The 17,352-nt window shown below is 40.2% G+C and overlaps 1 protein-coding gene across 1 annotated transcript; it reads left to right on the top strand.

Moving 5' to 3' along the window:
- The first annotated feature begins 8,921 nt into the window (after positions 1 to 8,921).
- LOC127152324 (vitelline membrane outer layer protein 1-like) lies at positions 8,922 to 15,550 on the top strand. The gene is made up of 5 exons (XM_051092927.1): positions 8,922 to 9,230; positions 9,697 to 9,827; positions 9,970 to 10,083; positions 15,233 to 15,414; positions 15,502 to 15,550. The coding sequence occupies exons 1-4, from the start codon at positions 9,024 to 9,026 to the stop codon at positions 15,411 to 15,413; spliced, it is 633 nt and encodes a 210-aa protein (XP_050948884.1). The 5' UTR covers positions 8,922 to 9,023; the 3' UTR covers position 15,414; positions 15,502 to 15,550.
- The last annotated feature ends 1,802 nt before the right edge of the window (positions 15,551 to 17,352 follow it).

Genomic DNA, 17,352 nt, shown 5'->3' with positions numbered 1-17,352 from the left:
GACAAAACAATAGCTGAAACAAATCCATCAAGATGTTTTTTTAACTAAAGTATGAGTACATAATCCATAATAATACTTCCTCCTATTATGCTTTTTTTTTAAATTGCTGTCAATAATAAAGCTATTTCAGTGAGCAGCATTTGATCTTTTCAGTCAGTGTTTGTCTAAAGTGTGTTTATATGCAAGTCACTGATTTTAATATCCGAGTTCATTTACAGGGCTCGAAATTGTGACCATTTTGGTTACATATGCTCCCGGAATTTAATTAGTGTTACGTCAAAATATATTTGGGAGCATTTGTGCGAGTGCAAGTAGTTGTTGTGGTGCGACCTGTTTTCATTTCTTTACAAAACTTTCGCTAAGTACTGCACAGTATATGACTGCTTTGAGCTAACACAATGAGCCGTTCTATCCAACATAACCAAATGAACTTCATCTTTACTTTTTTAGTTTTAATGCAGATTTTAGATACTAGCTGTCAATCACTCACATTGCGCTCCGTTGGAACTCGGAACTGGCCGTTTTTTGCTCCAAATGTTTTCTTTTAACCAGTCTCTGTTCTGGATTTGCACTGCATTGCAGGTAGGGGTATGCAATATGACATGAACATTTTTGATTTTTGACGATTAAAACTAAAAAGTTTGCTCATAAAAGTTTGTTTACTCAGCAGCACAATTCTACTCACTAAACACTGCACTTATTTGCAATCACACAAGTACACTATTTGCTGTAGCTGAGTAGCCGTTAAAACCAGTTTTGTGCTACAAGTTCCAAGAGTTTGCTTAGCCCAAATTTCTTCCAGTTTCAAATGCAGTGGAGGGGGTTAGTGCTGTTCTTTTTTTGGTGTTCTTGCTTTAAACCTGCCGCTTAAACATTTAATTTGCGTGCTGTTCTGACATGCGTTTACATTTGAAGCATGCATACTCAAAAAATAAATAAAGAAATAAACATCACCTGATTACTGGAGTAAGTTATCTTTCATGTGTGGTTTGACCCCGGTGTTTTACGTAGCATAATTTCACAAAGCTAAAGTCTGTCAGACTGTTTTTGCTTCAGATATTGAAGTTATAATCTAATTTAAATCAGAAACGGCTCATGCATGCAGCATCTTCGTGTGGATTAAGTTTAAAAATGCAGTGGTTGCCTCTAATTTAAATGGCTACAGAGAGTTTGACCTGTAATAGAGAAAATGAACATCTTGTTCATGTACTCATATTTTCAATCTTTCTTGTCCCTTTCTTAAGGTTATAAATAATTATAAAAAAAAAAAAGGCTTTTAAAACCAGCCCATTTGTTTGTAAAGCATCGGCAATCAGAATCGGCCATGAAGAATCAAGATGTGTGTGGTGATTCTTACTAAACTGATTCTTTAGCTAAGACATGTTTTTTTCTACATGCAAAGCATCATATGACTTAAAAAGACTTACGCAGCAATCAAGTTGTATGAACATACTTTTATAATACTTAAAAGTCATATGGGTTTGGAACTATGTGAGGGAGATTAAATGATGACAGAAAGATTATTTTTAGCTAATCATTTCCTTCAGCACTTGCTTTCTTGCAATCATTCTTGTTTATGCAAACGCCTGCCATTTACAGGTGCATCTCAATAAATTAGAATGTTGTGGAAAAGTTCATTTATTTCAGTAATTCAACTCAAACTGTGAAACTTGTGTATTAAACAAATTCAGTGCACACAGACTGAAGTAGTTTAAGTCTTTGGTTCTTTTAATTGTAATGATTTTGGCTCACATTTAACAAAAACACCCACCAATTCACTATCTCAACAAATTAGAATATGGTGACATGCCAATCAGCTAATCAACTCAAAACACCTGCAAAGGTTTCCTGAGCCTTCAAAATGGTCTCTCAGTTTGGTTCACTAGGCTACACAATCATGGGGAAGACTGCTGAGCAGACAGTTGTCCAGAAGACAATCATTGACACCCTTCACAAGGAGGGTAAGCCACAAACATTCATTGACAAAGAAGCTGGCTGTTCACAGAGTGCTGTATCCAAGCATGTTAACAGAAAGTTGAGTGGAAGGAAAAAGTGTGGAAGAAAAAGATGCACAACCAGCCGAGAGAACTGAACCACAGACAGCGTCAGAGGCGTCTTACCTGGGCTAAGGAGAAGAAGAAATGGATTGTTGCCCAGTGATCCAAAGTCCTATTTTCAGATGAGAGCAAGTTTTGTAAAGTGCAAGTTAAGCTCCTAGCCCACGTTGCTTGAAGTCCAGTGTTAGGTTTCCACAGTCTGTGATGATTTGGGGTGCAGTGCCATCTGCTGGTGTTGGTCCACTGTGTTTTTGAAAAACAAAGTCACTGCACCCCTTTACCAAGGAATTTTAGAGCACTTCATGCTTCCTTCTGCTGACCAGCTTTTTAAAGATGCTGATTTCATTTTCCAGCAGGATTTGGAAAATGCATTCCACAAACAACGTCAGATGAATGAGGTTGTCAATCACTTTGAATCTGAATTTTAATGACTGGATTCTAAGATTCTGTCTGTGTTTATACATTATAAGGCTAAAATCAGGTAAACTGAATTTACATGAAATTAAGATGTTTTCTTCTTGTTTTTTAAAACCTTTTTCCAGATTCAGCTGCAGTTTTGTTACGAAGTAATGGCACATATTGCGGCAAGTATCCAGGAAAAGGGATTTGTGGCATCAGGACATGGATAGAAGAGTCGCAGGGTTTTGGAGACGACACCGCTCTCAATGACATGCACATGTTTTGCTGCGATTAAGGTGATGCGATCGCAATCAAATACTCGGATCTCAGAGATGTTTGTAAGATCTCAGTGATGTTAGTGCTGGCTCATCTGAGTTTGGCTTTTTTTCAGGTGTTAGAAGACGATAACAAGACCAGCTAGAAGGTCAGATGGATCATAATAATTGATCAGCATACTGTTATGAGCTCACATGAACCATGTTATACAACAGCTACTTATTACAAAATAAAGCCTGAGATGTGATCAGGACCTCAACACAAAGCAGAGGTCGACTGTACATCATCTCACTCCTTACACAGCAATGCAAAGTGTGTCTTATCAGTCCAAGCATATGAAATCCACCAAGTCCACCTGTAAAGCTGCCAACCTGCTTTTTTCTAAAGGGTGTAACTGTGTCCTAAAATCGATTCAAATATTATTTAAGCTCGAAATGACATTAGTGTTTGTCTGCTGATTAATGTGCTTCTCTGTTGGCCTGATTGAAATCGTTAACAATTGAATATTTCTTTGCATCTCATTCCTTTATGTTTTTCTAAATTCTGACTAATCAAAAAATAAAGAAATGCTTTGTGAAGAATAGGTACATTTCCAGTAGCTTTAATTCAAGCATCAAAGCATGAGAACAGTCTTTACAATATATAAAATATGAACAATTTCTGTTAACCCATTAAATATTAAAATAAAAACTGCATTAATAAAATCTCAAAAGGTCCAAGCAATGCCATTTGAGAGGATTTTTATGGCGTCCAAACAGCTGATAGAAACATCACAATAATCCACAAGTAATCCACACCACTCCAGTCCATCAGTTCACATCTTGAGAAGACAAAAGATGAAACAAATCCATAATTAAGAAGTTTTTAACTAAAATTTGAGTCCATAATCCATAATAACGCATCCTCCAGTGAAAAAGTGGTCTGGTCTAAATAAGGAGAGAAATCTGCACAGATCAAGCGCCGTTTACAAGCAAAACAAAACAGTCCAAAACGGTGCTAAACAAATATATCACTGGCTTTTTGACATTCTCAAGATGCTTTTGTCTTCTCAAGATGTTAACTGATGGACTGGAGTGGTGTGGATTACTTGAGGTATTATTGTGATGTTTTTTTTTATCAGCTGCTTGGACTCTCATTCTGATGGCACCCATTCACTGCAGAGGATCCATTAGTGAGAGTGATGGAATTACACATTTCTACAGATCTGATTAGGAAACAATCTCATCAACAATCTGCTCTACAGTATCCATTTGTTTTTAAAACCTCATGAAGGAAAATAAAAATGTAAGCTATTAAGTAATACACTCTCCAAAATTACATAATCAAAGCAGCAACTCAACATTTTATGGACATTTAACCAAGTAAAACACTTTCCAAGGACACTAATGGTTTGTGTGTTTATTTACAGTACAGGACATTGATGTATCAGCCACTAGAAGGCACTCTTCTTGACTTTTTTTTTTTCTGGACTTCAGTTCCCATCACCCATTTCTTTAGAATTGTTCTATTACCTTCAGCTGTGTGTCATTTCCCTTTTTAACTCATTCTGATATATATACTTTGTTCTCTGTCTTTTGTTGCTGGATTGTGTTCTGTTCTCTGTTTCTGCAGGTTCTTTTTTGTAGTATTTTTTGTATTAAAGTCTCTTTCTGAGAAGCACCTTGTAGTCTCACGTCCTTTATCATAACATTTTACATCAGATGTTGAAGCACTTACATCAGAAAATGTATGTTCTTTGTTGGTATTTATGATTCCATAAAGAAGATTTAACATCTATAAAATATTTCCATTGTATACAAGTTTCTTTTTTTAATGCAGGAAGGTTCTTTTGAATATTAAAAGGTTCTTCACACAATTTTTTGTTTTTGCTTAACGGTGTGATTTCTGTTTTACAGTATCTATTTTTCTTTAAAAATACATTAAAAAATGCAAATACACTATCAAGCTGTTTCAGTGAGCAGAATTTGATCTGATCAGTCAGTGTTTGTCTAAAGTGTGTTTACATGCAGGTGATTGACTTTTAAATATCCGAGTTCATTTAGTCATTTAGTTTTGCATCGCTGTCTTGATCACTGACTGGAACAATTAAAGTACTAAGCCCTAAGAAGCCGTGGTTTACAGTGAATTTATAACAGCTAAGGGGCGTTGTTAAAACTCCATGGCTTCGCAGGACTTACTGCACTTGTAAAACAGTATATATTTAAGGACACGTGTGCAACATACGCTGCAGGGTTTAGTCTCAGGGTAAGTAAGGCATTGAATCTAATACAGTAATATGCAGTGGCTTAGTCAAACATGTAAGCTGGTGACTGATCATTACTTGCTAGTCATTTAATTCCAGGTATCTCCAGGGAACTGCGCCTGCTTAAAGGAGAAGTCCACTTCCAGAACAAAATTTACAAATAAGGTACTCACCCGCTTGTCATCCAAGATGTTCATGTCGTTCTTTCTTCAGTCGTAAAGAAATTATGTTTTTTTGAGGAAAACATTTCAGGATTTTTTGGCTGGGATCGTTTACAACTGCATTTGGGATCGTTTGAAGCCACAAGTTCAAACTCAAGGTACCATATCAGTCCATTATATGGAGAAAAATCCTGAAATGTTTTCCTCAAAAAATATAATTTCTTTACAACTGAAGAAAGAAAGACACGAACATCTTGGATGACAAGCGGGTGAGTACATTACCTGTAAATTTTGTTTTGAAATTGGACTTCTCCTTTAAAGGACATGAAGATAAATGGCTCTTGGGGCGACTGGAGCCCATTGTGTCCAGGAAAAGGGACTTGTGGCATCAGGACATGGATAGAAGAGCAGCAGGGAATTGGAAACAACGCTGTTCTCAAAGACGAGCACATGTTTTGCTGCGATAAGAACAGCAAGCTCAAATGAATCATCATGCTATGATTAGCTAACATGAACCATATCATGCCACAGTGTTGTAAGTGATAATGCACAGTCAGCAGGTCATGATCACAAAATAATACCAAACAGGACGATTAAAGACCTTAAAAAAAAGCAGAGGCTGACTGGATCACCCCACTTGTTATTTTATTTTTGTGCCTGATATCAGCATTAAAGCCTCTATTTTGATTACATTAATGCATGTGGCAGATGTTTTGATCTACAGCGACTGACACTGCATTCAGAGTAATTGTCTTATCTGTTCATGCACTTCCTGGAAATGAACAGTGAACTCTACAGGAACACTACATTAAATTTAAGTGTAATACTGACAACCCTGTTACTATAAACTATAAACAACTATAAACTTTTGTTACCTTTCTGAAAGGAGTATTTATACACTCTACAATCTTCTAAATAAAGGTTCTTTGCTGGCACCGTGGAATCTTTCCACTGCATAAAAGTTTCTTTATAGTGCAGAAAGATTCTTTTGAATATTAAAACCATTTCAATCAAATCAATCATTGAATATTAAACATTTTTTTTTAATATAGGACTAAATTTTTTTCCGCAGCCAAATGACGTACACCAGAGATCCAGTGTTGTGCCAGAGAACTTTAAGCTCTGTGTAATAATACGTGTAAATGTTGTTTGGCGGTTTTTAGTTGAAAAAGCACATGTTTTTCTACCATTCAAATAACTATGGATAAACATGAAATGATAGAAGAAGTATTGGAGATGAATTTCATTTACAAATAAGGTAGGAAATGTGCATACTTTTAAATCGACACCTGCCACAGTGGTTCCCTCGTTAACTTTGTCCTAAAAGCGAACAGGCACCTAAAAGCAGTTAAAAAAAAGTCACTGCTCACCACTGGTATAAAGATGAACTCAGTATACCAACTCCTGGATCCAGACAGCGAAAAACCATGCTGAATAGAGGGCTGGTTTATTCAGACAAAAGGTTCAAGAGCATGCTAACTAGCTGCAGCGTCTGAAATGCAACTTACAAACATCTTTGCTATCCAATAAATGTCTGCATTGTAGCTTGAGACAGCGGCATACCATTGATTGATTGATTATTTATTTCTTCATGCAAAGCATCATATGCCTTCAGAAGACTATAAATATATATATACACTGACCAAAATTATAAATGCAACACTTTTGTTTTTGCCCCCATTTTTTATGAGTTGAACTCAAAGATCTAAGACTTTTGCTATGTACACAAAAGGCCTGTTTCTCTAAAATACTGTTCACAAATCCGTCTAAATCTGTGTTAGTGAGCACTTCTCCTTCGCCGAGATAATCCATCCACCTCACAGGTGTGGCATATCAAGATGCTGAATAGACAGCATGATTATTGCACAGGTGTGTTATTGCACAATAAAAGGCCACTCCAATTTTTTTTTTCTTATTTCTTAAAGGGGCCATCGGATGCCCATTTTCCACAAGTTGATATGATTCTTTAGGGTCTTAATGAAAAGTCTCTAATATACTTTGATTAAACATTCTCAATGGTTTTGTAAAACAACACCCTTTTTACCTTGTCAAAATGTGCTCAGCAAAAATCATCTCATTCTAAGGGGTTGCTCCTTTAAATGCAACTGAGCTCTGCTCACCCCGCCCCTCTCTTCTCTCTGTGGAGTGACGATCTTGTTTACTTTAGCCGCATTTAGCCGCGTTTAGCCGCTAAACTTCCTAACTACCACATTATAAGGGGAAAGGGGATCGCAAAGATTCATAAAAAAAACGCTTACACATACTTCTGCTGTAAGTGAAGCTGGATTATGAATGATTCACGTGAACATAGACGGATATATGTAGATCTGGAGGCACATTCCATTCACAACAAAAATGTAATCTACTGCATCTTCAGTGGCTCAGATGTCGGGAGTAAATGACAACCACTATGTTCATTACATCATCCAGCAACACAATACCTCAATCGCTTACATCCCTGATTCGGCATTGAAACAAAGAAAATTACTGGACTGTGCTGGTCTAAGCTGGTCTAAGGTAAGAGCTCATGTCAATCAACTATTGTGGGAGCGGCCTCTGTGGGTGTGACGCCACAACGACAGGCATCTGAGAACGGCTCGATTTGAAAAAGGGGATATTATTTTTATGAGTTAATTAAAAACCACTGCATGGATTTTTATCATTATAGGGTAGATTTGTACATACACTGCCAACACACATTGGGCCGGTTGCACCAGCTAGACGTACGCCCGGTTGTAAGACTAGGCTGGACATAAAATTCTACGTCGTGCGTAGAGTTTATACCTGTTGCACCATATCGGCGTAGTGCTACGTCTGAGACTAAATCTTACGCATGGTCAAAGGTAGGCGTAAAGTGAAAAGTCACGATTTGCTCGGACATGATTCATTTTTAATTACTTATTGCAGATGCCAACTGTAACATTTATGGTCTTTTCGGGTAGGATAATGTGGCCTATAAACGGTATATAACTGTCTTAAAGTATTCCCTTAATATTTCTATTCGACATCTTGCTGGGACAGTAATAAATGCTTGGAAATACGTCTCATCATTTGCAGCGTTCCTGCCATCCAATAATTGCAGTAAGTTTTGTGCTTACTTTTTAATCAGAAATAAATGATCAGCTTTTAAATTCTGTCAATTCTATCACAAACTCTACAATTTATAAATTTGTTTTTTCAGCCACAGAAAGATGTCAAGAGGGTAAAATGCACAATTGTCACGTAAATTCACATTTACCTCAGGAAAGACACATGAACTGTACATAAACTCGATAACAAGAAAAAAAATAACTCTAGAGAGAAGCATTGTATTACATTTATTATATTTTACTTAACCTGTCACCTTTATTTTTAGTGTTAGTCTGAAGAAATGTCATGGAAATGTACAGGGAGACCTTAGATACAAAAACACGGACATTAGGATATATTTAGCTATAGCTGGTGCAACTGGCCCATTAATGTTCAAATGAAAAAGTGACCTTAGCATCCGATGACCCCTTTAAGCTTCACTTTACACCTCCTTTCACTTGTGAAATTTCCTGTCATTATCTACACATCACGGACACACAAAACAAGAACTAGATCTCGGACACACCGGTGCACCCATATGATAACGGCAACCAAGCTCACACACATATGCTCATGCACACATCTTTAATTGTTGATATATTTCTTAATACCCATATAGGGTATTGTTTGACCTCTGCCTACTTTGATTGGATGCCCAGGGCATCCTCTATGTTGTTGTATGAATTTGTGTTGTATAAATATGACCCATCTTCCTTACTAAAGTGGAGAGTGTTATGGTAGTGCACTAGCTCTCTGTGTCTGCTTGATTAATAAATTAATTTCATCAGCATTTTAATCCATCAGGTCAGTGCGGCAGCAATGCATAAGTTCATTTCCATGATGTTTTCACTGCTAGTCATTATTGGGCTGCAGGTGAGCGCTGAGTCCGCAGGAACACGTCCTGAACGGAGTGCCAACAGGCGTTACATATCGGAGATGACAGTGCCGAATGGAAGGGGATTGGGGTCGTGGGGTTACAGGGAAATGTGTCCAGGTGGAACGTATGCCGCAGGGTTCAGTCTAAAGGTAAGCTAACAATTGGCTTAATAACAGTAGTATGGGGGTGGTTTAATGCTTTAAAAAGTGTAAGCTGGTGACTGAGGGTTGAAGGTTCAAATCTTTAGACAAAATTAACTCTGGAGCTGCTGTTAGTGATTAAATTTCAGGTATTTCAAAGGAAACTACACCTGCTCAAGTTTTTGACTGCTTTGATTAATATTAAAGAAACATCAAGTTGAATGTTGCTATGGATTGGGTTAGTGCAGGGATTCTCAGCCCTGTTTCTGAAGGTGCACCAACAGTAAATGTTCCTGAACACACTTCAACTCATCAGCTCCTTAGTAGAGACTCCAAGACCTGAAATGGACAGGTCAGATAAGGGAGACATCCAAAATGGTTGGTGTCCCTTCAGAAACACTGGAGGTTGGAGTTAAGATTACTCCTTTTCTCTTTCAAATCTGTCTTAATGTTGGTGTTTTGGTTTGTTTTTAAGGTGGAAAATATTGTCTATGGTACCTGGGATAACACTGCACTCAACGCGATTCGCCTTCACTGCATTGATGAGCTTAGTAGCTTATTAAGCTTGTATCACGACTACGCCTCAGTTCAGTCAGAAGTAGGCAGGTAATGGGTTTAGTCAACAGAGCAATAATGTAGCAGGTTTGCGGTTATTAAACATTGTTACGTTAAGAGTCAGTTTCTTCATAAGCTAGACAAATGACTTTTCTGAAAAATAATTTGATCAATAAAACACATTTTTTTTCAGCTGGGGTCGGTGGACAGATATCAAATGGTGTCCTTCTGGATTCTTGACTGATTTTGTGCTACAAGTCAAACCTATTGAAGTCGGTATTGATAACACAGCCGCAAACAACATCATGTGAGTATGTGCTTTTGTGCTGTGCAGAAAATCGTTTAACCTAATTTGGTGCTCTTGATCAAAAATAGGGCTGTGTATTGCCAAGAATCTGGCGATACGATACGTGTCACAATACAGGGGTTGAGATACGATATGTTGCGATACATTGCGATACTGTAAACAAGGTGATATATTGGGATATTTCTTATTTTATGAATAGGACATAATTTTAGGAAAGCTGTAATTAAGAACACACCACCATATGCAAACCATTCAACGTTACTGAATCACTTTTTGTGCAGTACGAGTAAAGGGGGAAAATAAAGTGCTTTTTGCTTTGCAAGATTCTGTCACGGGGTGAAGAATCACACGACAAGGCTGGCTCAGTGAAACAATTTCCCGGAGGGTGGATTTTATTTACAATGAAAGAAACAAGTGAAGCCGGTGAACGGTGCTTGGCGTGAACGGTGATCTTCGGTGCTCAACTCCAGTCAGTGGGTGTCCAAACGTGCTCCAAACGAAAGGTGGGCTGTCGGTCACTCGCTGCTGTCTTAATAAGCTATATATATATATATATATATATATATATATTAGACCTTGCTTTACAATTTAAATTTACAATTGTAACCATGTCAGATCATTTTGATCTGAACTTAAGATTTACATCTGCTTAATATCAATTCACGAGTTCACCCTCACATCTAATCTGGTTGAGTAAACAGTAAGCATATTTTGGCGTGCTGTCCTGGGGGAGGGCTCCGAGCCCGGAATATGGCCCGAACCCAGAGAACTCCCCCAAAAGAAGCTTAAAGGCCTGGGACAGCAGCCAGACTTGTTAGTTGCCCCCAAATTATGCATGCTGAGTAGAAATTTGAGGGACGGGGGGGGGGGGGGGGGGGGTTTGGTTGGGGGGTTCTTGGGGCAGAGCGACTTGGAGAGCCCTTGCACTGTCTGACGGGAGCTGCGGCTCAAAGTGTAAGTCGCTAAAGGAGGAGCATGATGGCAGATATCAAATGAGGGGCTCTCGTTGCTTCCGAAGGGAGCTGCGGCTCTGCTGCACCGGAAGGGCGAGTCCCTCTTGCAGCTGGAGACGAGGAACGGTTTGATGCGTCGGACGAGGGCTCCCGCTACGACCAAAGGGAGCCTGCAGCTCTGCTGCACCGGGAGGGAGGGCCCCGTCCGCTGCCGAGTACGCAGCGTAACTCAATTGGCAGACGGAGGGCCCACACTGCGACCGAAGGGAGCTATGGCTCTGCTGCACCGGAAGGGGAAGCCCCGTCCGACGCTGGATAGGCAAGAATATTTAAGTCGATAGATGGAGGGACTCTCGTTGCCACTGAAGGGAGCTGTGGCTCTGCTGCACCGGGAGGGAGAGTCCCCCTTGCGACGACGTATCGGGTGGAGGGCCCCCACTGTGACCTAAGGGAGCCACGGCTCTGCTGCACCGGGAGGGAGAGCCCTGTCCGCCGCCAAGTACGCAGCGTAACTTTAGACGGCAGACGGAGGGCTCACACTGCGACCGAAGGGAACCGTGGCCCTGCTGCACCGGAAGGGGGAGCCCGGTCCGATGCTGGATGAGCCAAAAAGATTCGGAACGAGTGGTGGAGGGACTCTCACTGTGACCGAAGGGAGCCGTGGCTCTGCTGCACCGGGAGGGAGAGCCCCTTCTGCCACTGAGCACGCAGCGCAACTCAAATGATAGACGGAGGGCCCACACTGTGACCAAAGGGAGCCACGGCTCTGCTGCACTGGGAGGGGAAGCCCCATTAAATGCTGAATAGGAGAGAAGATTTAAGGCGATTGGTGGAGGGACTCTCACTGCTTCCGAAGGGAGCTGCGGCTCTGCTGCACCGGAAGGGAGAGTTCCTCTTGCGACAATGTATCGGATGGAGGGCTCCCGCTGCGACCGAAGGGAACCGCGGCTCTGCTGCACCGGGAAGGAGAGTCCCACCTGCCGCAGAGTACGCAGCGTAACTCCAACAGACGGGGGACTCATGTTGCGACCGAAGGGAGCCGCGGCTCTGCTGCACCGGTAGGGGGAGCCCCGTCCGATGTTGAATAAATAAATAAATTCAAAGCGAGTGATGGAGGGACTCTCACTGCATCCAAAGGGAGCTGCGGCTCTGCTGCACCGGAAGGGAGAGTCCCCCTTGCGGCTGAATACGAAGCGTGGTTTGATGCCTCAGATGGAGGGCTCTCACTGCAACCAAAGGGGGCCTGCGGCTCTGCTGCACCGGGAGGGAGAGCCCCGTCCGACGCAGAGTACGCAGCGTAACTCGAGACGACGGACGGAGGGCTCACACTGCGACCGAAGGGAGCCATGGCCCTGCTGCACCAGAAGGGAGAGCCCCGTCCGTTGCTGGATGTGCAAATGAGATTTGAAACGATGGCTGAAGGGCTGAAGGGTGAACAAAAAGGGGCTTTGACTGGCTGCATCGGAAAGGAGAACCTTGACTGCTCGAGTAAGCAACGTTATTAAAAGCAGGGAACTTTTATCTGTTTATTTATTTATTTCTGATCAAGGCTAGATGGGCTTCCTTTAAGTGGTGGTGATTGGACCGGATGTAGCTTCTGAAAGCATCTGATGACCACTGACCGACCGCTTGTATCTGATGCTGTGAGATTTTTTTTTTTTTTTTTTTTTTTTTTTGAGCTGCTGTAGTTGCTGCTCCGATGCAAAATGAGTGGCTGTTTTTGTTTTTTGTTTTTTCGATGGGAAGGCCGTTTGAGCAAGAATCAGTTTTAGAGGTCTTTGAATTAGAAATATGTTGCACGTTGGTTAGAGTTATTGATGCAAAGAGGGTCAAGAAAGGTTTTAGATTGAGCGTTCCTGAGTTGGAAGCAGGAAAAGGGAGCCTGATATTTTAAATTGAAAAGAAGGGTAAGAAGGGAGATAAGGAAGGGCCATAACCGGATTAAAAGTAACGGAAAGCAACTTCAGGCTTGTTTCAGCTGCTGGGAGTGGTTTGTGACATTCTGCAGTAAATGCTAAACTGCTTGAGTGGCCTGCAGTGTTGCCAACCCAGCAAATTTGTTGCTAGGTTTAACAACTTCTCAGACCATCCTAGAAACTTTTTTTTTTTAATTATGGTTATTAGTATTATTATAATATTTATTTATTTAATTTTTACTTATTTTATTATTTTTTATATGTTATACATTTATATTAATAATTGACAACATTTGCAACTTTTCATTAAAAACTTGAAAAAAAAATGATAAAAAGACACACTTTTCCTCTTAACCACACAAAATGAGAGTTGAAACAGCTGGCCAACTGAGCAGCAGATCAGCTGGTAAGAGAGGTGCTTAGCAGTAAGCTTATCACGTACAAATTATGTTGCTAGTTGCACAAAAACATTAATAGTAGCTTTATGATACACATTAGTTGGGACTATGCACCTATGATTGTTAATTTAGGTGCACTGTTGAACTTATTTTTTTCTCGAAAACCAATCTTTTTCCATCGTATCGTACAAACACACACAAAAATCATTTGCAACACGGCCTGCATCGCGCTAGCGACTGCTGTGAGAGCTGGAGGCCTGACTGCATGCGGCGCTGCGGCCAGAAGACCCGCGGTGAAAAGTTGAGCAGAAGCGGGAAGCGAGTGAGGTTTTGCTGCGGTGAGAACTGGGACGCGACCCGGGCTCAATGATGCCTGCCGCTGTGACCCAACGCTCGAGGAGAGCTGGGTCTTGTGCGGGACTATGGTGGTGTCAAACGAGGAGAGTTCGGGCCTTTGCTCGATCTGTTGGCCGTCCTGGTGGCTGGAGTGGATTTAGGAGTGAGGCTGGCTAATCTGCAAGGTGAAAAAATATCCCGTACGGGTCCGCTTTGTTTGTCCTCTGCGAGAATGATTCGTCGAGATTAAACAGCGTATACTGTCCACTTTCCGTGCGGAGGATATATTGGCATAGTCGAATGATACGAGGATGCCGGGGAAGAAACTGGAAGTCTCGCCGGTGGAAGCGATGTTAAGCCTCTGCGTTGTGGTGAACGTGTGGCTAATCGAGCGGAGCGATGAAGCGTGGAGCTCGACGGCAGTTGCGACAGGGGATCTCGTGTAACGTTACTGGTCACGTCGTTGTGCGGAAACTGAAGTCTGTAATATAATGGCGAAAGGAGCAAAACCGAATGCCGAAAAACAGTCGAATGACGGAGGTAAGTCGGCTGTGTGCTTATATATGACTTGTGCTAGCTAGACGAGTTGCACCTGTGCCAAATTAGTTGATTATCTGATCATGCTCCTCCCGAACTTTGTTATCAAACATCATTAAAAAACAAAGTGTTTGCAGGATTCTTAAGAAAACAAAAGAACTGTAAAACAATAAAATACATACAGATATTGGACATTCTAAGAACCACGTGGAATCGCAGAGACCTCGACACTAGCACTGTCTCAACAGCACAAAACAGCCCCACCACGAGAGAAAGCGGCTACCCCACCGCGCCTGGCGCAAAGGCCCTTTCGCGGGACTCGGCAAGCTGCGGAACGCGGCACAGACGCCGCCTCTGCGGCACAGACGGCTGGCAGCTACGCAGCGGTTCCGCTGCTTGCCGCGTCCTGGAGCGAACGTTACCTCAAAAGCCAAAATGACACCACACTTTACACCGAGGCGGGAGCAGGAAGTATTCTTTCATCCTCCATTAACGCTAACATTAGTGGCGTGCCCATATGCTAATATTTCCAATCACTGTTTAAGTTCAGAGATGAGAAGATTGCACTCTAGCGGTCAGGATATACGCTCAAAACGAAGCGACTGTCATGAATCTTGTAAAAAAAAAATTTTTTTTTAAATATCAATATTCCATTTCTGAGAATCGATACAGTATTGCCAAACAAAATATCACAATAAACATGTGTATCGATATTTTCTTACACCTCTAATCAAAAATGACCATTATTTTACAATATGCTTGTAATGCACTCATTATTATGCTTTATTATCATCACTAAATCTTTTGGAACTGATTGACTGTATTCCTCATTGATCTGTGCTTATGCACCTGAGTTTTGGGGTGAAAAAAATTATTTGTGGATAATTCGGTTAAGTTCACTCAAGCTTGCTCAAAATAAACTTGGTCAAGAGTTTGCTTTGCCTTATTTTGTTAGTATTGATTGAAACAACATTTTATCATAATGTTGTTACAACCAAATTTCTTCCAGGTTCAGATGCAGTGACGGGTCTTTCCTGGTGGGTGAAGGCACATACTGGGGAAATTTTGGCGACTGGAGTAAAAAGTGTGAAGGAAAAGGGATTTGTGGTATCAAGACGCGGATAGAAGAGCCACAGGGCGCTGGAGACGACACCGCTCTCAATGACGTGATCATGTACTGCTGCGATTAAGGTGATGCAATCACAATCAAACACTCGGATCTCAAAGCTGTTTGTAAGATCTCAGTGATGGTAGTGCTGGCTTTTCTATTTTTTTCAGGCGTTAGAGGATGACAACAAGAACAGCAAGAAGATCAGATGGATCATAATGACTGATCAGCATACTGTTATGAGCTCACATGAACCATGTCATACAACAGCTACTTATTATCGCAAAATAAAGCCTGAGACGTGATCAGGACCTCAACACAAAGCAAAGCTAAAATCTATTAAAATGTTCTATCAGCTTGAAATGACATTAGTGTTTGTCTGTTGATTAATGTGCTTCTCTGTTGGCCTGATTAAAATAATTAACATCTGAATATTTCTTTGCATCTCATTCACTTATTTTTCATTTCTAATTTCTGACTTATCAAAAAAATAAAGAAATGCTTTGTGAAGAACAGGCACATTTCCAATAACTTTAATTCAAGCATCAAAGCATGAGAACAGTCTTTACAATATACACTTAAATGATTTCTGTGAACCCATTAAATATTAAACTAAAAACATTAAAAAGGTCCAAGCAATGCCATTTGAAAGTTTTTATTGTGTCCGAATAGCTGATAAAAACATCACAATAATCCACACCACTCCAGTCCATCAGTTCACATCTTGAGAAGACAAAGATGAAACAAATCCATTATTAAGAAGTTTTTAACTAAAATATGAGTCCATAATCCATAATAACACTTCCTCCAGTGAAAAAGTGATCTGATCTGAATCAGGAGAGAAATCTGCACAGATCAAGCACCATTTACAAGCAAAACAAAACAGTCCAAAACAGTGCTAAACAAATGTATCACTGGATTTTTTACGTTCTCAAGATGTGAACTGATGGACTGGAGTGGTTTGGTATTATTGTGGTGTTTTTTTCTATCAGCTGTTTGGACTCTCATTCTGACGGCACCCATTCACTACAGAGGATCCATTAGTGAGAGTGATGGAATTACACATTTTTACAAATCTGATGAAGAAACAAACTTATCCTAATCTTGGATGGCCTGAGGATGAGCACATTTTCAGCTAATTTTCATTTTTGGATGAATTATTCATTTAAAGGAATCTGCTCTACAGTATCCATTTATTTTTAAAACCTCATGAAGGAAAATAAAAATGTAAGCTATTAAGTAAAGCTTTTACCTCCAATGAGCAGAATTTGACCTGATTAGTCAGTGTTTGTCTAAAGTGTGTTTATTAATTTGCACAATCATTTAGTTTTGCATTATCGTCTTGATAGGAATGCTAACATGGACAAACATTGATCTTTTGTTTCTTCATACAAATTACTATAACTTCAGAAGTCAAGTTGTAGGAAAATATTTAGAGTAGTGAAGAAAATCATACAGGTTTGAACCAACATAAACCAACATTTTAGCTGATCTTTTCCTTGCAAGTATTGATACATGAAATGCAAATGTAGGTAAAGTTGTTTTGAGGGTGTTTTTTGTCAAATTAATATTCTCTGTGTTGCAAAACATGCTTAGTATTTCTCTCTGTACTCTCCAAAATTACATAATCAAAGCAGCAACTTGACATTTTATGGGAATTTAACCAAGTAAAACACTTTCCAAGCACACTAATCGTTTGTGTGTTCATTTACAGTACAGGACATTGATGTGTCAGACACCAGAGGGCACTCTTCTTGACTTTTTTTTCCCATCACCCATTTCTTTAGAATTGTTCTATTACCTTCAGCTGTGTGTCATTTACCTTCTTAGCTCATCCTGATATATATACTTTGTTCTCTGTCTTTTGTTGCTGGATTGTGTTCTGTTCTCTGTTTTTGCAGGTTCTTTTTTGTGAATTACTTTTTGCATTGTGGATTACTGTTTTTGGACTCCTCAATAAAAGCTGCAATTGAATCTTCTTCTTGTCTGAGAGCATTTTGTGACACCTGGCTGGTGATTGG

This window comes from Labeo rohita, chromosome 21 (genome assembly GCF_022985175.1).
Source record: "Labeo rohita strain BAU-BD-2019 chromosome 21, IGBB_LRoh.1.0, whole genome shotgun sequence".
In the NCBI taxonomy this organism is placed as follows: Eukaryota; Metazoa; Chordata; class Actinopteri; order Cypriniformes; family Cyprinidae; genus Labeo; species Labeo rohita.
The sequence above is the reverse complement of the archived record's forward strand: the minus strand, read 5'-3'. Positions and strand labels throughout refer to the sequence as shown.

What these genes read in the sequence shown, in the direction of transcription:
- LOC127152324 (XM_051092927.1), top strand. Translation starts at nt 9,024, where the DNA reads ATGCATAAGTTCATTTCCATGATGTTTTCACTGCTAGTCATTATTGGG. An exon ending in CCGCAGGGTTCAGTCTAAAG is followed by an intron (nt 9,231 to 9,696) that starts GTAAGCTAACAA and finishes TTTGTTTTTAAG; the next exon opens with GTGGAAAATATTGTCTATGG. An exon ending in GTTCAGTCAGAAGTAGGCAG is followed by an intron (nt 9,828 to 9,969) that starts GTAATGGGTTTA and finishes ATTTTTTTTCAG; the next exon opens with CTGGGGTCGGTGGACAGATA.